Source organism: Salvia hispanica, chromosome 4, assembly GCF_023119035.1.
Source record: "Salvia hispanica cultivar TCC Black 2014 chromosome 4, UniMelb_Shisp_WGS_1.0, whole genome shotgun sequence".
Lineage (NCBI taxonomy): Eukaryota > Viridiplantae > Streptophyta > Magnoliopsida > Lamiales > Lamiaceae > Salvia > Salvia hispanica.
In genome coordinates this window covers 41,710,297-41,734,716 of record NC_062968.1, presented here as the reverse complement: position 1 = coordinate 41,734,716, position 24,420 = coordinate 41,710,297, and the positions used below count along the sequence as shown (strand labels likewise).

Sequence of the window (24,420 nt, the reverse complement as noted above, 5' to 3'; positions counted from 1 at the left end):
CTAACCAGGAACTTCCTCCACCATACCAGATACCCAATGCTGCAGCTCCCTTCAGATACTTAGTAGCCACTTTAAAGCTAGCCAATGTTCCCTGTCATGATCTGACATAAATCTGCTTGTCAAGCTAACAGCCTGAGCAATATCTGGTCTTTTGCATATCATGACATACATCACACTTCCTATGATGTTAGCATATGGTATGCATTTCATTTCTTGTCTTTCCTTTCACTCTTTGGCCTCTGCTCCATTGACAGCTTGAAGTGTTGTGCCATTGGAGTACCAACATCCTTCAAACTGTCAATTCTGAACTTCCTCAAGAATCTCTGAATGTAATCAGATTGTCCAAGTCATATGCTTCCATTCTTCCTATCTCTGATTATATTCATGCCAATGATCTTTCTTGCAGGCCCAAGATCCTTCATGTCAAATTTTGATCTGAGATCCTCCTTAACCTGTTGAACCTCCTTCATAATAGAAACAACAATTAGCATGTCATCTACATACAACAACAAGTATGCTATAGCTGCTCCACCTCTCTTCTTAAGATACACACATGAGTCATACTTAGATCTGATGAAGCCACAACTCATCATGTGGTTTTTGAACTTCTTGTGTCATTGCCTACTAGCCTGCTTCAGCCCATAGAGACTTATATTGAGCTTGCATACTTTCATTTCTTGTCCTGGGCTAACAAATCCCTCAGGTTGTACCATGTATATGGCTTCCTCTAAGTCACCATTCAAGAAATCAGTTTTTACATCCAGCTGCTCTAACTCCCAGTTCTCCTTTGTCACAATGGACATCAGCATTCTAATAGAGTTGTGCTTCACTACTGGGGAAAAGACTCCATTATAGTGTATTCCATATTCCTGGCTAAAACCCCTTGCAACCAGCCTGGCCTTATATCTTATTGAGCCATCAGCCTCTAATTTCTTCTTAAAGATCCATTTACAAGTAACCAGCTTCCTGCCCTCCACCTTATCCACCAAAACCCACGTTTTTTTTTCCAGCAAGGACTCCATCTCCTCATTCATAGCTTGCAGCCACTTATCCTTTTCATTACTCTGCACAGCTTCTGTGTAAGTCAATGGTTCCTCAAGCTCCACCTCCTCTGCTGCCATAAGTGCATAGAAGACCATCTCATAATCAGAAAATTTGGAGGAAGGCTTTGGTACTCTTCTGACCCTGTCTCTGGCCAACTTATAATTTTGCAGATCCTCAAGCTCAGTGTGTGGCTGATTAGTCCCATCATGAGACCCGCTGGAGCTGTCATTTACTGCCTCAGCATCATTATTTATCTCATGTGTGTGTTGAGCTCGGCCTTGATCTCTCACCTCACCTGGCTCCACCTCAAAGTCATTATCACCATCAGAAACAACTCTGACTCCATCAGAACCAGCAACCTTATTCAAATAAGGCATATCATGCTCCAGAAATATCACATCCCTGCTGATCAGAACCATTTGTTGCCCAGGTTCTATACACCACAACCTATACCCTTTGACTCCCTTTTGATACCCAAACATCACACACATTAATGCCATGGGGTCTAGTTTCCCTTGTTTCACATGTGCAAACACTTTGCAACCAAAAGGTTTCAAATATTCATAGCTTGAATGTTTTCCATACCATCTAAAGTCTGGAGTGTCCCCATCTATGCTTGATGATGGACACTTATTCAGCAAATACATTGTTGTGGAAACAGCCTCTCCCTGAACCGTTTTTCCATTCCAGAGGAGAACAACATACATCTAACCCTCTCAACAATGGTCCTATTGGCTCTCTCTGCCACACCATTCTGTTGAGGGTTCATGAGGACTGTCCTGTGCCTTTTAATTCTCCTTTCCTTACAAAAATTATCAAACTCTCTAGACACATATTCAAGTCCATTGTCTGTCCTAAGACACTTCACCTTGCATCCCTTTTCTAACTCCACCTCAGTACACCAATTCTTAAAAGTGTTAAAAGCTTCTGACTTCTCTTTTAGAATATAAATCCAAATTTTCTTAGAATAATCATCAATTAATGACATGTAATATCTGCCACCTCCAATAGTACTAACAAATGCAGGGCCCCATAGGTCTCTATGAATGTAATCTAAAGGAGAAGCAGATGTGCGTTTACCAGTGGGATACGACTGCTTTTTAGCTTTTTCTATGATGCAGTCTTGACAAGGATCAGGCTCTTGTGTGTCATCTGCTGAAATAATATTCTTTCTTAGAAGTTCCTTGATGCTCCCGATGGCTGGGTGTCCCAACCTATTGTGCCACAGCTTCAGGCTTGTAGGCTTAATGGAATTCACTTCATTCCTTTGAACTTTAACAATTGAAGCATAGAGGTAATACAGTCCAGGGGCGGAGCCAGGAATTCAACTCAGAAGGGGCAAAAATATTATAAATAAATTTTAAGAATTTGTGGTGGGACATTTATAGAGAAAATTGAAAAAATTGGAAAAATTATAAAACAAAATGATAAAAAAAAGTATGTTGAGGAGGGGCAAATGCCCCTTATCCCCTTAATGTAGCTACGCCCCTGATACAGGCTGCCTCTTCTATCTGCTGTCATAACCACATTCTTTCCCTTCTTTACCAGCATCTTGCCACCAGAGGAGAAGAAAGAACACCCATTTGCCTCCAGTGACCCCAGAGATACCAAGTTTCTTTTTACTTTTGGAATGTACCCCACATCTGTGAGAAGTCTAACTGACTGATCCTGCATCCTGAGCCTAATTGACCCAATGCCCTTCACATTACAGACTTGGTTATTACCTAATGTCACAGTACCAAATGCCTCACTTAACTACTCATACCAGCTCAAGTTTGGGCATATATGGAAGCTACAACCACTATTCATTATCCAAGAAGCCCCATCAATGGTTTCCATGACATTCAGTGCCTCATCTTCTTGATTAATTTCCATACAATCAGAAGAACCAGAACCTTGATTCCAGAACCCGCTTGTTTCTTTTTCCACCCAAAACAGTCCTTCTTTAGGTGACCGGGTTTCTTGCACCAGAAACATACCTGCTTTCTTTCTGATCAGGCACATGAGGTTTAGGGGCATCAAACTTCTTCTTGAAACTTTTATTTCCCTTGAATCCCCTGATATTCAGACTTTCTAAAGAGACATCCACAATTTTGGCAATTGCAGATTGTAATTCCTTGGCCCTTAAAGCCGATTGAACTTCCAAGAGGGTGATCGTACCTTCCTTTCCATACATGATTGCATCGTGGAGTTGATCGTACGCCTTCGATAGAGCATTGAGGAAGAGTATTGCTTTATCTTCATCTACGATGGTGACATCAATATTCTCAAGATCGTCGATGGCCTTATCGAAATCCTCCAATTGCTCCATCACGCCTTTATCTTCCATAAACTTGTACAAATAGAGCCGCTGCTTCATAAGCAGTCGGTTGGCAAGCGATTTTGTCATGTACAGATTCTCAAGCGTCGCAAGAATCCCAACTACTGTAGTTTCTTTGGCAACTTCCCTCAGCGCTTTATCGCCGAGACACAGAACCATGACGCTATGAGCCTTCGCCATGATTTCAGCTCGTTTTGCAACGGCCTTCTCATCAGAATCAACCGGAGCCTTTTCCTTTTCCTTCTCTCCTTCAAGCGCCGCCGATAGCCCTTGTTGAATGAGCATCGCGCGCATCTTCATCTCCCATAGACCGAAGTCATTCTTTCCGGTGAACTTTTCCGCCTCGAATCTTGAAGCCATCTCCTTCCGTGGATCCGTTTCCGATCAAGAACATAACCTTCAATTGCGTGCAGCGATTCCCGCAGACGGCGCCAATTTGTTGTGAACAAGTATCATTGGGAAGAAGAAATGTTTGAGAGCGAAATCTAGAGGGTTTATTGATTCTAGCTCAAGTTTGAAATTGAGAATTCTTTTTTACACCGAGCCCTATTTCAGCTATAAGAGGGAACTCAACTCATCAACACAAATGTTGATCCCACGGCTAACATTCAATCTATCAACTAAAGAATCAATGGCTAATATTTAAACATTCATTTAAAGTCATAAGCCATGTATCACAAAAAGGCTTAAGCTATTTGAGCATATATCTACAGTACTACTATGATGGAAAGGTCTTCCCAAGCCCCCACTTAAGTCTATACATATGTATGAGTTTGAGAGTTGGAGATATCTGATGTGAACATCAAGGTTCGACATCTCACACACATCTATAAGAGAGGATTCTGTGGATGTATTGGAGGTCGAAGACGAGCAAGGATAATGAAAAGAAAGAAATAAGGACATCGACCGTGTGCAGTCTTGCCACGACAAGGTATTGGGCCATGCCATGGAGAACATAGCCTTGTACACGGCGTATATGCTATAATGCTAAGAACACGACACATGTGGACTGTAAGAGAAGGGAATAGAACCTTGCACACGGGTTATGTTGATTGTGCGAGATGAGAACAATACATCATCCCACAGAGACCATTTGGTTACTCAACCTTACCATATGGGTCGTGTGGCTTTGCAAGTGTCCTCGATGATTCTTTGATGAATGTTATCTTTTTTTGTACTCCCTTCGTCCCATTAAATATGCAACATTTGGGATTTGACACAGGTTTTTATGTAGTTTGTTTTGTGAGTTAATGAAGAGAGAGTAAAGTAAGAGAGATGAAAAAGTAGAGATAGAGATGTTTCTATTTTAAGAAATGTTTCATTTTTAATGGGACAGACTAAAAAGAAAACGTTTCATTTCTAATGGGACAAATGGAGTATTATTTTCCTTGCATTTTGTGATAAAAATCTTACAATGTTAGCAGTAGCGTTACAGGAAATATTAGTGGAATTGTTAGCACCGGTGTGAAACCGACAAAAACTATTCAAAAAGGTAATTCACTCGTATTAGTAGAACTCTAGAGCACTGGTGTGAAACCAACAAAAACTATTCAAAAGGTAATTCGCTCGTATTAGTAGAACACTAGAGCACTGGTGTGAAACCAACTATATATTTCCTCTTAGTACTATTGACCTATTTCAAAAGTAATGGGCCGTTTATTCCTCCACCATACATTTAAAAACATGCATAATGGTGCTTTATTTCAGAGTATGATACTCACTTCTTTCTTACACGAGTTTTAAAAAAAATTAGTTGTATAAAGTCAGTGGTACATAGATTTCACTCGTAATACTCCATCAGTCCCAAGGCATTCATTTTTAGTTTATCCCAAGGTAGTTGAGTCATTTCCGTTTATGGTAAAAACTTTATTTCCTCTCTTACTTTACTATGTTTTCCATCTCTCTTACTTTATTCCCTCAATTACTTACTCTCTCCACTTTAACATTTTTAACAAATCAATTTCTTAAATCTCGTGCTAAAAAGAAATGCTCCAACAACCTTGGGACGGTGAGAGTATTAGTCTTAAAGAAGATGTGAGCGAAATGAGTGAGTGAAATGTATGGGCTATTACTATTCATAGTAAAATGAACCATGACTTCTATTGGCGGCGGACCGAAATGAAAAAATAGAACTCATATCGGCGGACAGGGGAATAAAATGTCTAGTCATGGTGTTGGTATGGTATTGTTTAATTGTGATTGGTTTGATTATATCCGTATGCAAGTAAATTAAAAAGATTTTATACATCGCCTTCCAAATTTAATTAACACTTAAAAGCGGAAAATGGTTGACTGTTACTATAAATTTATTTATCGGTAGTAGCCTTGACTGTCAACTGAATCGGAGCCGCCTTAACTCAGTAAACAAAGTATCAGTTGCTTCACTTTATCTACTAGGTGGTTAAGACTTAAGAGTGAATGTATCTTATAAAACTATCATTATATTAAAAACTAAGTCCCATTGGGTTAAATCGAATGCAGATTTTCAGTGGAAACAAACAACAGTTACTAGTTACTACAGTTACAAATAAAACTAACAAAAATCTAATTTACAACTGATAATTCACACCAAAAGCAATTTTCTGCTGCGTCAAACTCCATCCTCCCGAGCACATATCGCAACTCTGTCTCCAGATTTTGCATAGGCGGAGTGAAAGAGCAATCTTCAGAGGATGTGTTGGCTGCCCTTTTAGGCGATACTGCGGAAAGATGGCAATACAGCGACGAGCGATCTCCATAACCAATAGCTTCTGAAAACAAGTTCAGATATTACCATATTAGTCTACCAGCAGTCCAGCACTAAGCAGTTATTATATCAAATGACCAGGATAGCAAGTTGGTGAAGGGGACAACTATTGTCTACATCTTATAAAATACACTACCGCAATCCAATATCTACTGCGAATTTACTAATTACAAACAACATGGACTGAGTATCGCATCATATAAACATTTTACAATAGAAAAAAAACTAAAAAGAGATCCAATATCAAGTCCAGTCCAAACTTGCCCTGAAGACAATAAAATTGAGCCAATAGCAGTCATGTAGGAAGTCACTGATTTATGTACTCATGATTTGCTATTCTACAACATGATGAGCTAAATCTGAGGTGTAATTCAACCAGAGAGAGATCCAAGTACCTTGTAGTATGACAAGTTCCCTTTTGACTGATACAATGCTACTTCAAGTGCTGATATCATCTCAAGAGGCAAATGCAGAAATTGGTGTTTTCAGTATTGGGGCACCAAACTCACTCTTCAAATTCATGATGTATATAAAATGCAGAGGGTGGAGAGCCGAATAGGGGGTATATGATGCTTGTCTTACACACTTGCCTTAGAGGTCTAGAGTTAAGATGATGAAAGAAAATCAACTCAGATTTTTCCCTGAACACCCGATTGAACATATATCAGACATTAAGCTGGGACCCAACACGAGCTTGCATAAAGAATCCTGCCTTTCCAGCCCTGCAACATCCAACAGCCATCTTCATCAAAAAGAAAATCTTTGTGATATCCAGAACGCTTGTGTCTTATTTTTTTCAAGATCCCTTGATCCAAGGGCAGTGGTTTGAACCCAGCCCGTACATGGCGAACATGCCACTGCTTGTATGTCTCGGGTCTCTCAACCCTCTCTGCTCCCTCACATGCAACAACATTGATTACCTCACGGCCATAGAAATCTTGTTCAAAATCAATCCTCTGTGGATTATCACGAGGCAAGGTAGCATCAAACATATCAAACAAAGCAGAATAATGATACAGGGCCTCCCTGAAGCGAGTGACGAAGAAGGGAGCATTAAAAGATCCATTTGCTACAGCATTTACAAAGATATGTGGCTTTATTTTCCTGATTAGGTTCAGAACAGCATCCCTTGGGCTGTCGACCATAACTGTCTCATCCAGCAATCTGCCAAACCGGAAAAGAGTGTTCACAGCAATCACCTCACCACTTGTAATCTTAAGGTCCTCAATCTTAATTGCCTCCCAGTTTTGTGTTGCGATGGCTTGGTATTCGAACGGTACTCCAAAACGTTCACAATATTTTGCTAAGCGGATGCCTGTCTCCTCTAGACGTTCGGCTGGTCTAAAACCTGGTTGAGGATGCTCAATACCAGTAATGCGCAGTTTGAAATTCCCACTGGCTCTGTCAGCAAGATGCTGAATGAGGATAGGCCACTGGAAGCCGTAAAGGATACCGAAATCAATAATATGGAGTGTAGTTGCTTGTGAAGCCAACGAACAAATCATCTTATTTGCATAAGCCAACGACATCTTCTTGAATGGAGAGGCTGAAAGATACACCTGGTAGGCTTTTAACTTCTCTGCAGCCGTTATTTTTCTGCGAGTAAGGGATGCATAAAGCTCAGTTCCAGTACCACCCAGCCGTGCCTGAAGACCACTAGCAAACACATGGGCCAACCTCTGATACACATCACCAGTTGGAGAAGAATGCTGCATGATCTGCCTTAATTGTTCGTATGCTGTTCTACGATCATCAGCAGAAACGGATTGAGCACAACTTATCAAAAGGGATCTAAGGTCCATGGAATCCTCCTGCTTCTCATTTTTCTTTGTGCGAGCTTTTCTGCCATTAGACCCATTAGGAAGCACTGCTGGCAGCAGAGCCGGGCTTTCCAGTTCAGCATCATCATTCCCACACTCCTTCTTGACATCAGTGCATAGAAGAACTCTATCAAACATTTCAGATAATTCAACCTCTTCAATGTTTGTTGCAAATTGCTTGCTGCTTCTTTCCACGTCTTCCGAATTCCCATCATCTGGATATTGATGCTTCCTTCCCTTGAGGCTACTATTAGAAGAATCACGAGGCTCTTCTTTTTCTGTTTTGATTGCAACAGCTGTACTTATATCTTCTGATTTTTGAGGCAGTTCATATTTGTCCAGATCAATAATCAATGGATTACTGGTAGGAAGGAATTTACTAGCTTCTTCCATCCCTCTCTTGAACTGCAAGACAGATTCACTATCACCAAAAAAACTCTGAAGGAGGCTTGCATCGCCAAAGGAGTCCATCTGTGCATTCCCATTACCATAGGTGTTGTTTACAGCATGTGGTAATGGTTGTGAATTGATCGGCATGACTGATTCCAACAAAAGATCCTGCTGATGACCATGTTCACCCGGATCAATAGAAGTACTACCGGCATTACTGCTGCTCGTGTACTCACTGGAGTTCCCAAAAAAGCTATCGGGACTGTCCAACTTGTTATCGCCAGAAGTTGCTGGATAGGACGGGGAAGGCGGGTATGTCTGTCCAATGACTTCATACAAGGATTTCTCAGCAGCGCGTAGGGCAAGGGGGTCGTGAAACATGCTAGGCTTCTCTTCCATATCCTCTTCAACCAGAATCTGATTGAGAAACTTTAGCACTGGATCAGAGTCTACATCGTCAGGAGAGTCGGTTTCGTAGCTCAGATTTAAAGATGGAGCAAAATTATCAGGGCCTGGGCTAAGAGGAAGGAAAGGGATATCCAGGACATCAAGGTTTTGAGACTGATCATAAATGGGGAGAAAGCCTCCATCATCAAAACTAAATTCATTAGCTGTATCGGAATCACTGAACCAAGGATCCATGAGAAAGGATGACTCCAATAAAAACCCTAATCAAACAGAATGTTAATTGTCAATAATTACTCCGATTTACTAAAAAAGGAGCCAAGAATCAAACTGATTAAGAAATTAAAACCCACAAGGCTATATATAACAATCCAATCCAAACAAATCAACAGTGATAAATATTGTTTCTAAATTCAGCGAACAAGAAATTGGTAACAACAGTAACACGAGTCCTTACTACTTAGATAACCATGTTCATCATACGCTGAAAAAGCAACATAAATTATGGAAAAGATTGCATCTGAAATCCACAAAAAAAAAAAAAAAAAAAAAAAAAAAAAAAACTGAACAGAAAACTGCTTAGATTAACAGAAAATAAAATAGTGAAGCAAGTATTGGAGATTGAAAGGTGAAGTGAGTAGAAAAGGAGAATCTGCGTGTGTACCTCAAAAATTCGTAAAGTGAAAAAAGCGGAGGAGTAAAGATTGTGGATTGAGTTAACTGGGATCGAGTATATCGTTAATTATGGATAGGCATTAGCATTATTCTGTCTCTATTGTTTATTACAACAATTTTTACTAAATAACCCTTCATTTCTGCTTCGCTATAACCAATTTCATAGTTATATGCCACGTGGCATTACTATAGTAGTACTACTTCTATTTTCTTTAAATGGTTACAGAGTCATGTTAGTAGTATTGTAGTAGTATATGTTTGATTACGATAATATGTAGTAGTATATGTTTGATTACGATAATATGTAGTAGTATTATTAAAGTTCCCAACTAATTTTGCTTATCAAAAATATTTTGAATTATAAAAAAAAATTAATTAAATTTCAAACTGTAAATTTTGTACAACTTACGTATTAAAAAAATAGAAACATTTGAAACGACACGAGTTTTAATGCACAATTGATAAAGTAAGTAAGAAGAATTGGTAAAGTAAGAAAAATGAGTAAACAAGGGAGAGGAAGAGAAAAAGTAGTGAAAACAGAGTTAGTGGATTATGAGGTCCATGTCCTAAAATTGAAAGATTATAAGTTTCTAATTTTAAGGAACAGTTCAAAATGGAAATAGTTGCTATTTTTTAAAAAAGAAGGGAGTATAAAAAATATAGTACTCCCTCCGTCCCCGAAAGTTTGTCCAATTAATCTATTTCCGTCCGTCCCACAAAATTTGTCTCATTTCACTTTATACCATTCTTGGTAGTGGACCCATATTCCACTAACTCATTCCTAATCACATTTTATTATAAAACTAATATATAAAAGTAGGACTTACATTCAACTAACTTTTTCAACTCACTTTTTATTAAATTTCTTAAAACTCGTGTCTGGTCAAAGTGTGACAATATTTAGGGAACGGAGGGACTACTAGAATTTATATTTTAGTTATTGAAACATACATTAAATGTCTCATATTTACTTATTTGGATAGTTCCTAATAAATATCTCATTTCATTTCATTAAATGTCTAAATTTCACTAACTAATTCTCACTCTCATTGTATTATAAAACTAAATATATAAAAATAAGACTCACATTCCACTAACTTTTTAAATATAATTTTACTAACAAAGTCAAATAATTTCTTAAAATCCGCACTGATCTAATATGAGACATTTACTGTGGACCAGAGGAAGTATTGTTCACCACATGAATTGTTACCGATTCTCCTCCCCATTTAAAGAGGATTTATAGAGTTTGGCTAGGGATCTAACGAATTTTGAATTGAACTCATCCATTAATCACAAATCAATCCCCATTTAATTGAAGTCTTCAAGAAATACTTTTTCCTTTGCACCGCAGCTGATCAGCTTTTCATTTTGGATGCCCTATCGCAAGTGGTTGATTTCTTTTTTCGGCAAAAACTACTATATTTTCTTTTATACTTCATTCTCTCATTATCTCTCATACTTTATTTACTGTTATGCACTATTCTCCTTACTTAACTCAATAAATATTATTTTCTTAAATCTCATATCGAAAAGAGTTAATCGCTTGCGACGGGACAAATGAAGTGTTAATAAGTTTTACTATCGTGGTTAATATCGAAGCACCGAATCCGAATTACATAATCTGGTCTCCTTTTTAATTGAATTCATTTTCCACGTGTCAAGATATTTTATATCCATTCATTATTTGAGCTTGCTATCTAGCATAAGTTAGAGTTTCATGCAGTAGATCATCTTGCAATCATGCGTATTGATACACAATTTATTAGCATCACTAGATCATCTTGCAATCATGCGTATTAATTGATGCGCAATTTATTAGCATCATTATTACAATTTACAATTACTAGCAAGTATACAATTTATTAGCATCACTGAGCATCACTACAATTTCAAAATTCGGGTTCGGGTCTATTTGACTCGAACAGTTGTGGGTCTACTCCACCCAATCTAATTACACAAGTTGATTGGATATTTAAAAATCTGATGGGCTAAGAGATTTACTCAATAAAGTTTCTAATATGTCCAAGTCCAGAGAAGCATTGACCGAAGCTAGTTTCAAAATTAAGCAGTCAAAGCTTGAATCATTCTTTATTAATCTATTTGGCCTACATTTTGGTCTTGTTCCTGCAATGATTAGTGCTAGTTTTTCATCAATTAGCATTTTAAGTAACACTTTTGACTAGATGATAAAACCTATAACAATTTCGTTTTTGCTACTTAAGACGATAAAATATTAAAGTTGAATGAAATTATGTTGTTACTTTCTGAGACAACATGTATTATTAAGTAGGTACTATTATCCATGCATAACTAGAAGTATTTAGGTGAAGCATATTTGTCATAAACTTATTTGGCTTTGGTGAGCCCAAACAAAACAATCCATTTTATTAGCTCAGTTTAGTTTGATTAAATATTTCTTTCTCCGTATATTGACCGAGAACTGAGTCACCTAAAAATTTAGTGGATGTATGTGAATAATAAAGAAATATGTTCTCATTTAAAAATGGACAAATTAACCCACTTATCAATTAAATACTTGGAAGCTGGAACCTTTGTGTGCAAGTTTTTGCTTTGACTAGACAAATAATTAATCATATTTTGACTGAGCTTCATTTAGTTATTTGTTGGTTTGAAGAGGAGAAATATAACTTGGAGGCTTCTGACAGATATTAGAATTATCCCAGGGTAGCATAAAAGTCTTTGTGTAATTTTCTAAAGTAACTCCTAGTGTTTTGTATTTTGACACATTAATAATTTATTTTTTGACACATTAATAATTTATTTTTTACAAAATAAAATCGAAACTATAAAACACCTAAATAAAATAATATTGAAAGCAGAAAATATACTAGCTACATGGTGTAAATAAATCACCCATTTTAAAAAGAATATACACTTAAGATGAAAAAATTGTGTAAATTAATAATACTCCCTAGATCCGTTATTTATAGTCTCATTTTGATTCGACATATGTTTTATTAGACTTGTGATGGACTCCATTTTTATATATTAATTTTATAATAGAACGTGAGTGAAATGAGTTAGGTGAATGGTGAATTCCATTTACTTAGAATGAAAAATGTACTGAAACATTAAATCGCGTATATTCAAAAATGGCAAAATATGATATCATTTAACGGATTGAGGGAGTATTATTATTTAATGTTCTTCTTTAATAAACTAGTGTGCAGATGCGACCTTGTCTTCAAAATCCCGACATATGATGTAAAACGTTAAGGCCAATATAATAACCAAAAATTAATTCAAGACTTGAAGAAGAAATGTATACAAGTTCTCTTTTTCTTTCTCTTTACAACTTGTTTTGCTTCTAGAAGTCTCTCCATTTCCAATAATGGTCTACTTAGTTAAAACAGTCAAAGTGTATAACATTATATCTTCAAAAAGTGGATAGAAAGATTTTAAGAGTGAAAGTTAAAATTATTCACTTTTCTTACAATTCACCCATAAATTCGTTTCAAGATATTGCAATTGAAGGCATGGATGATATACAATGGGAAAATCTCATACAAATGTTTATAACAAAAACCCTCTTGTTAAAATACTCCCTCCGTCCCAACTCAGTTGAGTCGTATTTTTTTTTGGAACGTCCGAGCAAAGTTAAGTTATTTTCTTTTTTGACACAAAACAAAACATCAAATGATTCTTACTTTATTTCATCATCTACTTTACTCTCTTTATCGCTCCTGCTTTTTTCTCTTTCCTATTTTATTTTACTTTCATTTAATATATTTAACACAGTTTTTTAATCTCCATACCTAAAAATTTTGTATCAACTTAGTTGGGACAGAAGTAATGCCTTTATACTGGGCAAAATCAATGGTTCTACATCAACAAGACGCGATTATATTACAATTGAGAGAAACTTCACACTAAAAAAGATTGCAAGTTTCCCAGTATAGCATAATGAATTCTGCCTCTTATTCCTTAACCAATTTACAACTGCTACAACCCAAATATTAGTACATAAATAGACTAATTTTCTCCTTTTATTTTGACACACTTGTTATACATACTACTATTAGTATTGAATTAATCACAGGAAAACAAAATGAAGATATCACACACCTAAACTGACGTGTCGTGTCATGTCGTGTCCTGTCTCGTCGACAAAAGGAGCCCAACTTCTATAGAAACAGGCAAGTGTCTGGCTGTGCTGTTTTGGTTGATGCCGTGACCAGTAAGCATGAGCCGTCAAGACCCTGTCCAGGAGTTCCTGTGGCCCGGGCTCACCCCGCCTTTGTGAGGTGTGGACCAAAACGGACAACTAACTAGTACTTCATTATACGCCATTTTACCAACGCAAAACATCTTATACGTTGTAGACATAACGGTTACTCATTTTACCTTCAAATCGACATAAGTCCTATGTTTTGCATTATCAAAAGCTCTCAGTTTGACACTGCGCCATCTGCACGAATAATTAGCCTATGACTTAAACACGCAGCTTTAAGCGAATCCGAAACCATCATAATCACATGCTTAGAAGGTTTCAACAATACCTTCCAGTTCCGAGTTTCCCAACAACCTGAACTAGAGCTTCCACTTCAACAACGGTGAAGGGTCGCTTAGATTTCCTCACTGACACCACAGCTAACACGTCTTGTTTCGCTGGGACCAGTGCCTTGGACTCTGAAGTGGTTCTCTGCGACGACATACCAGGAGGAGAAGGAGCTGAATCGTGATCGCTTTCTATGAAATTGTTCCCCAGCTGGCAGCCACTTTGAGTCGTACATACAAATAAATTACTCCCTTCGTCCCCAAACAATAGTCTGCTTTTGCGAATCGAAGAATACCTGGCAGGGTTCGCCTCGAGAGTGAATCCCAGGGTATCCATCTTGTTATCATGACAAATTCCGGTTTGCAACAAAGTCTTGTTATCATCTCGAATCTTCTTACCCTGAAGTACTACTCCAACACGTAACCCACCGCCAAGTACTGTATTTACTGCTTCCATAACCATAAAGGAAACTCAATCGGAGATTGCTTATATCAAAATCCAAGCGCAAAAGGTTGAGCTTTTGATGAAAGAATCCAAAACAAAATTATTGCGGTTGCATTAAAAATGATATACTACCTTTTTATGATGGAATAGTTTATAAGTGATGGAATTCATTTTAAAAACAAACACAGAAATTAAGAGGCTGGACGAAAAGAGAGGAGAAGAGCAGAAACCATTAAGTAAAAGGAATTTCAGCAGTATTTTATGATATTATATCATGAATAATAGTAACAAGATACAAATTTTGAAAATTCTTTGCATGGTAAAATCAAACTTCCAAATGATAAGGAAAATAATTACGTAAGCTCTTAGATTTTCCCCTTTGAAGAAAAATCTGAAGTATTAGCAAAACCACAAACAGAAATGTGATCATCAGAATCTCTTCCAAGCCACCATGAATTATCTTCAACCATGCCAACAAACAACGCAAGATCAAAACTTTTTCCAACCCTTCTTGAATCTTGAACAACCAGATCATCTAATCCATTTTAAACGATAAAAAGAACTAATCTTTTAAATTTTATGCTATGCTTTTTATCTAAATTGTTGTTTTCTTTGAAAAGATAAGCAAAAACCCTGTGAAAACCACCCCTTCCATACCATACCATTGAAGACCTGTTCTCTTGTGGGCCATGGATGATGCCTCGTGGAAGTGGGATGTGAATCCAGTGGCTCCTACTACGCTACCCATCTATAAAACGTTAGGTTTACCAGGGAGGGAATTTTCTTTAAATATTTTTGTACCCCTGAAATTATTTTTGATTTTTTAATTTACCAATAATAATAATAATAATAATAATAGTACTTTCTTTAAAAAAATTGATGTTTAAAACTCAGATGAAGAGAATAGATTAGAAAACCGAGTAAAGTATAAAAGTAAATACAGTTTTTTTATAAGAAAAAATGATTCAATAAGTAGTGATTGAGAGGAGTGAGCTGGAGTTAATCAGTATTCTCTCTCGTTCACTTGCCTCCTCATCCCACTTTATATTGGTGCAGATGCAATCAAATTTCATTAGTTATAGTATCATCTGGTTCTGTCCATTGTCCAACCACAATGAGCCTAATGCTTCTTCACACCAACAGCACCTCCTGCAACATCTTGCCCGGTTCTTATAAACTCAACCAGGAGCCCTATCATCGACCCCGAATTCAACTGCCAAATCCCAGCTTCAATGGACCGGAGTTTCTGACAAGGATGAGGGGAAAGACCCTCATGTTTGTGGGGAGGAACAAGTGGCAATCGCTGATTTGCATTTGCATGATTGCCAAGACATTCTTGTGACAATTTAGATTACATATGTTTATAAACTTCAAAACTATTCAACTGGTTCAAAGATACAGTTGGCAAATATGGATAATCCGCTCCGGTAAAGCAAAGGATAGTTCCATTTGGCCAGAATATACTGAATAGTTATCAAAATACAATGGCTCGAGGTCCATTTTGATTCAAAGTTATATCACAATGGATGACAAAGAAACCAAAAGTCTGGCATTAAAGACAACAAAAGGTTAGCCTTACCTTCTGGTTAAGAACAACATCAATTAGAATTACCGACAACTTTTGGCGTCAAGTAGAAGCATTATCCGATATGCATAGGATAGACACAAAACCAAGAACTTCAATTTTCCTGCAACAGCAATATACAAAGGACTAAATTAAGAAACAGAACATGTAAGGAAATCAATAATCCTGCTATAAGTTGCAGCTGACAAACCTTTAATTCCTTCGGCGTTTTGGTTTGTGGAGCTTCCATTGTTTCATTAACTGTGCAATTCCCTCTTTGAGCATAGCCCTCCTCTGTTCACTGGTATTCCACAACTCTGGTACTGGATACCTACCGCTTGGATTGTACTCGTTCAATTCATTCAGAGCCTTCGTCACTACATCGTAAACTTCTTCCCCAAGTTCATTTTTTAGCTCTTTCAGCTTGTCGTCATTTTCATCAAGTACCTCCTAACAATCGAGCAAAAATTGAGTCATAGAATGATATGGAAAAGACAGCTTTCTTGAAGAACAAAAAAATATAAACAATTTGTACGTTGAGATCGTTATATTGGATACATAATTTTACTTTAGTTGAGCATTGGGGGAGTATCACACCTCAGTTGGAGTTCACAATAATGTTCTATTCTAACAATTCTGAAGAGAGAACAGAATATTAAAATACTGCTAAGATGTGTGTGTGCGCATATAGTGAGATTTGTTTCATAATCAATCAAATCAATTACATATGATACTATACTAAAAAAGATTTTGAGATCTGTACAATATACGTTTAGTTCAAACTTCTCTACGACCCAGATGTAAAGCTTGTCCACTTAAGTTCAGGCTTGATATCATGAGAGATCTCATCAAGCAGTAAAAAAAGGAGAGCACAAATTAGTGATGCAACATTGCTTAAAAAAGCATACCTTGGGCTTTCCTCCTTCCACTTTTACTTTATATGGATGCCAATATGAATCTCTAAGGTGATCTTCCCATAAGGAAACAAGTTCCAGTGCTTTTTCTGCATCTGCATTGCCATATTTCACCTTCACGAGATTTATAAATGGTTTCTCATCCAGATCCCCCATCCTCTTCACACATATGTTGGCACGGCCACCTTTTATACCCTATACATGATTAAGTTAAACATCAAATGCCAGTTAGATTCAAGATATATACTTCACCCCAACCACTATAATTGAAGCAACAAAAGCTTGTTTATTTTGCATTTGTCATGATGCTGCAACAATTTAACATCAATGTTTACTGATTCAAGTATAAGAAATTTTTTGCAACCTTGGAGTTAGACATGTGCATGGTCCACAAGAAATATCATTACAAGAGAATATCTATTGACTTTTTCCCATGGTAATAATTCTTCCCCCATGTTCCAAAACATTTTTATGTACTTGAAAGTAAGAAAAAGGAAGAACTATCAAGAAAGGACTGCCCAAATGGCCAGGAACTATATCGCTAAGAGACTCAATACTCAATCACCAAAGTGTTTTACTGATAATCCAAATTTGAACTTTAAATCTAGCTCCTTCATTGATAGTATCCAATTACAGCGGCCAAAAGAATGAAGTCTGGTATTAGGAATACGTTGTCTTACACAACAACAAAAAGAATGCTACCTCCTTCCATAAAAAATAATCTTGGTAGTGGACGACATGGGTTTTAATGCAAATTTGGTAAAGTAAAAGAGATAAAAAGAAAAAGTGGTTGAAGAATTGTTAGTGGAAAATGAGACTCACATCATTAGAAAAAGAAACTTGTCATAGATAGAGAATAATTTTGGTGGACATACCAAAATGGAAAAATGTGACTATTTTTCGCATATGGAGGTAGTACAATTTTCATAGCAAATTAAAAGTGCATGCTAGAAGAGAAAAAGGAAAGGAATCTGAGTTGCCTAATTCTTTTATGACTACATTTCATACTCTGTGTAATATTTAATATACGCACGTTTGATAACTCTGACAATACAATAATAAATTTGCTGATTATTAGTGAACACTAAAGCCAAGTTTAGTCACTTAGAAGGATACTGCTATCCATTTGAAGTCTATATTACAGAATCTATGTGACAGGATAAAATATCCTGATACGATGCACTGCGGAGAGCAATTAGTGGTTAATCAGCTTAACGAAAATTACACGCAGAGAGTGGGTAACTGGTACTATAATCAAACAGAACCAAAAACTTACAGCAATCAGCTCCTTGCGAGCTTCTTGAACCTCTTCATTAGTCCTTCTCTCCTTGATTATAAGATTTGAATTTAGAGATTCCACACCATCAAGTTCTTCTTCTTTATCCCTAAGCTCCTCTTCAATTGACTCCAGCTTCTTCTTAGCTTCCATATCTCCTTCTTCAGCCATAAGTTTCATAACCCCAATAGCTCCCTTTATGTGCTCAATCTGCAACTCTAATGCTTGCTTCTGATCAAGTTTTGCCTCAAGTTCTAAGATCTTTTTGTGAAGGAGTTCTTTCTCTCTCTGGTAATAAGTGATCAAAATTTACAAACTGCATTAAACGTCAGAAGAGATTGCATGTGTTACGGAAGAATAGAACAAGTAACGGACCTTCTGTTCTTCAGCAAGTTTCAGTATATTCTCGTCAGCCTTCTGGTGTTGCAAGATAGCCATATCATTCTGCAGAAAATCACCTGTCATTTTTAATTCCAAATACTCCCTCGTCCCAAGGAAGATGACCCCTTCCTTGGACGGCACGGGATTTTATGCAACTTTATATTGTGTGTTAAGTGGAGAGAGGAAAGTAAGAGAGACGGAATAAAGTAGAGATAAAATGTGTTTCCATTTTTAGTAATGAGTCATCTTGATTGGGACAAACCAAAAAGGAAAGTGGGTCATCTTTAATGGGACGGAGTACTTCATTTTTTCATTCTTTTTTGGGGGAGCGGGGATCAAGATCAGGAACATAAATAACTGATTCCCAAACATGACGTGATATAGTTCTTTTTTGGGGGATCAAGATCAGGAACATAAATAACTGATTCCCAATCATATATAAAATAATGTAGCACCTCTTTATTTTGGTCATCCAGCTTTCTCTTCTCACTCTCATTCATAGCCTGACGTTGATATAGTTCTTTCTCCCTTAGCTTGAGCTCTTTTTTCCGATCGTCCAGTTCTTCTTTACTTCTCTTCTGCTCCTTATAAATTTTCCTGAGTTCATGCGATGCAGCATCCTGCATTTTCTTCATTTCTTGAAAACAATGATAGAAATAAATTGTTAGAATATGTACATATATTGATTGTAGATGTGGGAATCTTTCGCAGCTAGAAGAATATGAAATGAAGCACTTGACTGAAGAGAGAACTCAGTAACATATACTACCTTCGTTGTAGTTATGGGCCATATTTTCCTTTTGCACCACAATATTATTCATAAGTAAATCAGTCTTGCTAATAATCTTCTTTATCTCTTCACATTTCTTACTCTTTGACTTCAATTGATTAGTCAATGTACACATCAAGGAAGCGTCTTTCCTATGATGTTCTTTTTGGATATCGGATATGGTCTTGAGATCTGCATGATTCTGAAGATGTTTACCAATAAGTCCCCCTCCCAGATACTCCCTTTCACGGGCAAGCCAGCCGTACAACTTATCTCCCTTCTGTCTTTTGGAATACCAATCTCTCTTTCCATGGCTATCCACTTCAAATGCCTTCTCAAAAGCCATAGCATTTTTGAACCCTTCCCAATCTTTGCTGAACTCAACAATCGCAAATCCCGAGTGGCCCTGGAAACCCCACAAAGGGTGAACCTTCACAGGATTGTATCCTTGGATAACCCACTCATCCTTGAGCTTTCTGCCACTTTCACCCACATATCTTCCATCTTTTTTCTCAATTGGAAGGTTTGCAACAACAGCCATCCAAGGCCAAACGATAGGCTCGTCATCACCTCTGTCAGCAGACTGCCTTATAGCAGTACGAGATCGGGACAGCAAGTTCTCTTCAGATTTTAATGATCTATATTTGGCAATGCCGCCTACATCTGCTGATTCAGTATTTCTTTCTCCAGCCTCAGTGACTAGTTCATCTACTTCACCAACTAAATTTCCTCTCGGTGCTACTATTTCTCCCACTTCTGTCACCATTTCCCCAGGGTCAATATTGCCAGTGGCAGTATGAGTTAACATGTCACTATCAGCAGGTTTATCTACATTCGGAATAGTTCTCTCTACAGAGCATAAACTGTCATTTGGGGCTCCCTGTGGTAACCTAGATTTTCCAGTATATTTCCCATATTTTCTGTTATCATCATGACGACTCTTTGAAATATGAGGACTTCTCTTCATAGATTGTGATTTACTTCCTACCTCATCTCCATAACGATCCAAGTACTTAAGCAATCCTAAGTGTCGAGCTTTGTCCCCGAAGGTCGCACTTTTTGATTCTTTTGCAATTCTAGATGCATGTTGTTCAAGCTCTAACAGATTATACTCACTTCTCCTATAATTCTCACAAAAAGGGCATCGAAGATACTTCCCAGAGCCAGCGATTTTGAGTTTTCCATCCCTCAAATCTTTATAGTACTTATACTTTAAATCTTCCAGCTCTGAGCACCTACTTTCACTCTTTTTTCTTCTGTCAGACATCGTCAACCTGCAATCCTTGATGAACAAGATAAGGAAAGAAAAAGAATGATGAAGCTGATACTTAAATATGAAAAATATTTTATCTAATATTTTCTAGGCATAGATGTAAGTATTGGATAATAAAGTGCAAAAGCTCTTGCTTTAAGTAAGTAAAAAGTCCTTATACTAATTAAGCCAAGTGCTTACAAACAAAAAACAAGTTATGCATCCTAATTCACTACAACTAACCAAAGCACACTTGGTAGAATAATGTCATGATTACCATTGTTTTTATTTTTCAGGGATATTTTAATAAATGCTGCCTGTGCGATTGACAATTCACAGATGCTAGCACATCAGACACAACTTATTCAGGAAAGACTGGCTACAACCTCGATGGCGATTTACCCTTTTGAAAATAGAAGCAGTCAAAGTAATACGAGCTAAACCACAGGTGCAACAGAAAAGAGTAGAAGACATTACACAAATAATAGATTAATTATTATATCAATTCATATAATGGCAACATAACATCTCATTTACTACCCAGAATTCCAGAAATCGCCATAAGAATATGAGCATATACATCAAAACTTTATAAGATAAGAGGATATAAACTAATTTTTCATGCTCGGTTAATAGGAAAATTTGTTTGAAAAACATAGCACTAAATGTGTTTCTCCTCACATAAAGGTTGATGAAAACAGATGAATAGCTAGTTAAGTTTGGACCAATTTTCATTTCCCGTCAACTTCCGCAGTTTAGCTCTGTTTGCGTTGCTAATGCGCACAAAATAAACAACGCAGAGTTGCAGATGGTTACAAACATAAATAAATTAATGAAACAACAAACAGTAGAATAAATAAATCACTGCAATAAACAAACCATGCATTGATTCAACACATATCCATCTTAATCTTAATCACGCGGAACCTTGAACAAGTATAAAGAGGAGAGATCAGTGATCTAGGGTTTAAATGTCGAGAAGATGACGAAAAGTAGTCTAGGGTTTTTAACAAAACAAAATCGGAAGAGTTGCTTAAATCAATATATGCGTGATATTAGCGGGAGCATACGACACAATATTATGCAAAAACTTCTCCACAGCTGATTGATACCTTTGGAAAAGAGTAAATGCTTATGGAAAAGTGCAAGTCTGCAAGCTATGAATATCGGTGGAATGATTTTGCAGAAAATGAAACTGCGAAGTTGGATGAAAATAAAGCACAAGTTTTGTTTTTCGTACTAGTTCTGGAAGCGTGAGGCAGTAATTTTGCAGAAGGGTAATTACTATTTGCATTTTGCACCCCTTCAACTATACCTAATTTCTACATCCTACCCCTTAAAATTTGGCACCATTTGATTCAGCACGGGTTTTAAAAAATATAATACTCCCTCCGTCCCGGCTAAGATGACACATTGCTTAGCCGGCACGGGGTTTCAGGAGTTATTGGTTAAAGTGTTGAATTGGAGAGGGAAAATGTGAGTGTAAGTATTAAAGTAGAGAGATAAAGAAAGATGGATATTTTAATAAGAGAGAAAAAGTGGTTGAATGTATTAATTGGAGAGAGAAAGTTTCCAAAAAAGGAAATGTGTCATCTTAGTTGGGACAAACTAAAAAGAAAAATGTGTCATCTTAAATGAGACGGAGGGAGTATAAAGTGGGTTGAAAAAGTTAGTGTCATATGGATCCTACTTTTATATATTAGTTTTAAAATAAAATGTGAGTGAGAATGAGTTAGTGGAATGTGGGGTCTATTACCAAAAATGATAAAAGTGAAAGGTGACAAATTTTTAGGGACGGATAAAAAAAGAAATAAGTGATAAATTTTCAGAGACGGATAGAGTATTTTGTTCTGGTGGACTAAAATTTATTCATATTTACACCCAAAGGCGGTAGACGGGAATTAAGTTTTAATATGCATTTTTATTTGGACATGAGTTTTAAATTATAATTAGTAAATAAAGAGAGATTTAGAAAGAAAAAGTAATTAAAGTATTGTTAATGGAGAAATGATCCCACTTCATTATAGAGAAAATAGTTTCTACAATTAGAAAAGTACATATTATTATGGGATGGACTAAATAGGAAATAGTGCATATTCTTATGAAATGGAGAGAGTACTATTTCTTGTTACTCTCCCTTCAAATCTTTTTAATTTATGTATTGATTACAAGTAAAACCATTGCCCATGCGAATGAGGGTGCACTAAGATCTTGGGGATACGGACGAACTCTGTTAATTGCAATGTCACTTCAGAACCTATGACAACGCCTCCACATAAGAGAAATCCACAAATGAAGAATGGTCAAAAGAAGTAAAAGAGAGGAGAAGAGAATCAAAATGAAGAAGGAACTTGATCAAAGGAGAGTGTAACATCCCACTTTTTCGAACCCTAATTTTTAAGACGTGAAAATTTTTGCATTAAATGCTTTTAATGCTATGAAATATGTGGATTTAATTATGAGTAATTTATTGCATGATTTCTTGTGACCTAATTGCGATTTGGAGTTGAGATTGAGTTGAATAGTCAAACTTGTTGAAAATATGACGTGGCTATTGAATAGTCAATATTGTGGAAAATATGACGTGGCCGTGGAATGGTCAAAGTCGTTGAAAATGTGACGTGGCGGTGAAATTTGAATGGTGGATTTTGTGATGCGAATATGTGAATATTTTGATACGGGGTGAAATAATATTGTGGTGAATTATTTTCCTAAGGGATGAGTGAGAATTAAATAGGAGCATTATTTATTTACATGGAATTTTCGACCCTCCTATTTTGTTGGAAAGAAATCCTATTTTTCTTGGATTTAATTATTGCTTGGGATAATTATTTTAAATTAAATCCAAAGTCCGATTATTCCTTATTTATTCCATGAAATTTTCGGCCCCTATGATTATTTCAAGGAGATTTTCGAAAATCTCCTATTTATGGGAGAATGGATTATTTTATTATATTATTTGATCCCTTGTTTATTCTCTTCCATAAATAAATTCAAATATCCTAGCATATCTTACCATATCTAAGGAGATCTTGCCATATCTTATTTTAAATAATATTTGAAATTGATTCCTTGTGGAGAATCAATAAATCACGCCACTTTCATATTATTTGGGGAGGATTATTATTTTTATTCTGCTCCGTGATATTTTATTCTACTCCGTGAAATATCTAAATTAAATCATAGGCTAATTAAATAGCCTAAAATTCGAAACCCCCTTATTTCTCACCCATATTAACGCCAATCTCTCTCATATCTCTTCCAAATCTTTTATTTATTTAATTATGGGATTATATCTTGCACTCTATAAATAAGAGGCAAAACCTAACCCTAGATCACAAGAAAAATCGCCCCCCACTCTCCAAAATCACGCCACTCCTCTCTCCCCACTCTCTCAAAGTTTTCTTCTACTTTTCTCCATTATTTCTTCATCTTTTGGAGAAGAATTGAAGTTGAAATTCAAGAATTTTTGAAGAATCAAGGCTATTACTTTGTTTCTACCGTTCGTTCTATCGAAAAAGGTATTTTCTATATTAATCTTTCTTCATCTACCGATTAATCGGTGTTCTTGTGTCCTCATGCATTTAGAATGAGTGAAAGGGGAAACAATTGATGAATATGGGATGCATATGTGTGTGTGTGTGTGTGAAACCGTGTGTGTGTATGCAGGCATGCCTCGGTGTGCGTGCACGTGTGTTGTGTATGTGCGTGTGACGTGTGTTGTGAAACACTCATGCGTGACACGATTTGATGATAGATCTGGAGTTGTTAGGCGAATAAAAGTGATATGATAATCATACTTTGATTTTGAATGGTGATATTAAAATGATTGATGGGAAAAGGGAAACGTTGGGAACATGCATGATTTTGATCAATGAATGAGACTTACTTGTGATAC

The 24,420-nt window shown here is 36.7% G+C and overlaps 3 protein-coding genes across 4 annotated transcripts; all 3 read right to left on the bottom strand.

The window, feature by feature from the left end:
* Positions 1–5,825: 5,825 nt before the first annotated feature.
* On the bottom strand, positions 5,826–9,509 carry LOC125222002 (scarecrow-like protein 14). Of its 2 annotated transcripts, none has more exons than XM_048124373.1 (3): positions 9,390–9,509; positions 6,506–8,988; positions 5,826–6,114 (listed from the first exon to the last, which is right to left on the bottom strand). In XM_048124373.1, exon 2 carries the CDS (start codon positions 8,960–8,962, stop codon positions 6,782–6,784), a length of 2,181 nt encoding a protein of 726 aa, XP_047980330.1. In that variant the 5' UTR covers positions 8,963–8,988; positions 9,390–9,509; the 3' UTR covers positions 5,826–6,114; positions 6,506–6,781. The 2 variants fall into 2 exon arrangements, with proteins under 2 accessions (XP_047980330.1, XP_047980331.1); XM_048124374.1 differs by lacking the exon at positions 9,390–9,509 and adding an exon at positions 9,183–9,249.
* A 3,774-nt stretch (positions 9,510–13,283) lies between these two features.
* LOC125217915 (telomere repeat-binding protein 5-like) lies at positions 13,284–14,172 on the bottom strand. The gene is made up of 3 exons (XM_048119491.1): positions 13,924–14,172; positions 13,769–13,832; positions 13,284–13,688 (listed from the first exon to the last, which is right to left on the bottom strand). The coding sequence occupies exons 1-3, from the start codon at positions 14,076–14,078 to the stop codon at positions 13,482–13,484; spliced, it is 426 nt and encodes a 141-aa protein (XP_047975448.1). The 5' UTR covers positions 14,079–14,172; the 3' UTR covers positions 13,284–13,481.
* A 1,539-nt stretch (positions 14,173–15,711) lies between these two features.
* On the bottom strand, positions 15,712–21,708 carry LOC125219591 (protein INVOLVED IN DE NOVO 2-like). Its single transcript, XM_048121610.1, has 8 exons — positions 21,635–21,708; positions 19,271–20,552; positions 18,957–19,138; positions 18,496–18,564; positions 18,121–18,408; positions 16,839–17,039; positions 16,142–16,380; positions 15,712–16,054 (listed from the first exon to the last, which is right to left on the bottom strand). Exons 2-7 carry the CDS (start codon positions 20,535–20,537, stop codon positions 16,144–16,146), a joined length of 2,244 nt encoding a protein of 747 aa, XP_047977567.1. The 5' UTR covers positions 20,538–20,552; positions 21,635–21,708; the 3' UTR covers positions 15,712–16,054; positions 16,142–16,143.
* Between the last annotated feature and the right edge of the window lie 2,712 nt (positions 21,709–24,420).

What these genes read in the sequence shown, in the direction of transcription:
- LOC125222002 (XM_048124373.1), bottom strand. Translation starts at nt 8,962, where the DNA reads ATGGATCCTTGGTTCAGTGATTCCGATACAGCTAATGAATTTAGTTTT.
- LOC125217915 (XM_048119491.1), bottom strand. Translation starts at nt 14,078, where the DNA reads ATGTCGTCGCAGAGAACCACTTCAGAGTCCAAGGCACTGGTCCCAGCG. An exon ending in GGGAAACTCGGAACTGGAAG is followed by an intron (nt 13,833 to 13,923) that starts GTATTGTTGAAA and finishes TTATTCGTGCAG; the next exon opens with ATGGCGCAGTGTCAAACTGA. An exon ending in GGACTTATGTCGATTTGAAG is followed by an intron (nt 13,689 to 13,768) that starts GTAAAATGAGTA and finishes AGTACTAGTTAG; the next exon opens with TTGTCCGTTTTGGTCCACAC.
- LOC125219591 (XM_048121610.1), bottom strand. Translation starts at nt 20,537, where the DNA reads ATGTCTGACAGAAGAAAAAAGAGTGAAAGTAGGTGCTCAGAGCTGGAA. An exon ending in AACTTGCTGAAGAACAGAAG is followed by an intron (nt 18,409 to 18,495) that starts GTCCGTTACTTG and finishes ACTTATTACCAG; the next exon opens with AGAGAGAAAGAACTCCTTCA. An exon ending in CTCGCAAGGAGCTGATTGCT is followed by an intron (nt 17,040 to 18,120) that starts GTAAGTTTTTGG and finishes AATCATGTATAG; the next exon opens with GGTATAAAAGGTGGCCGTGC.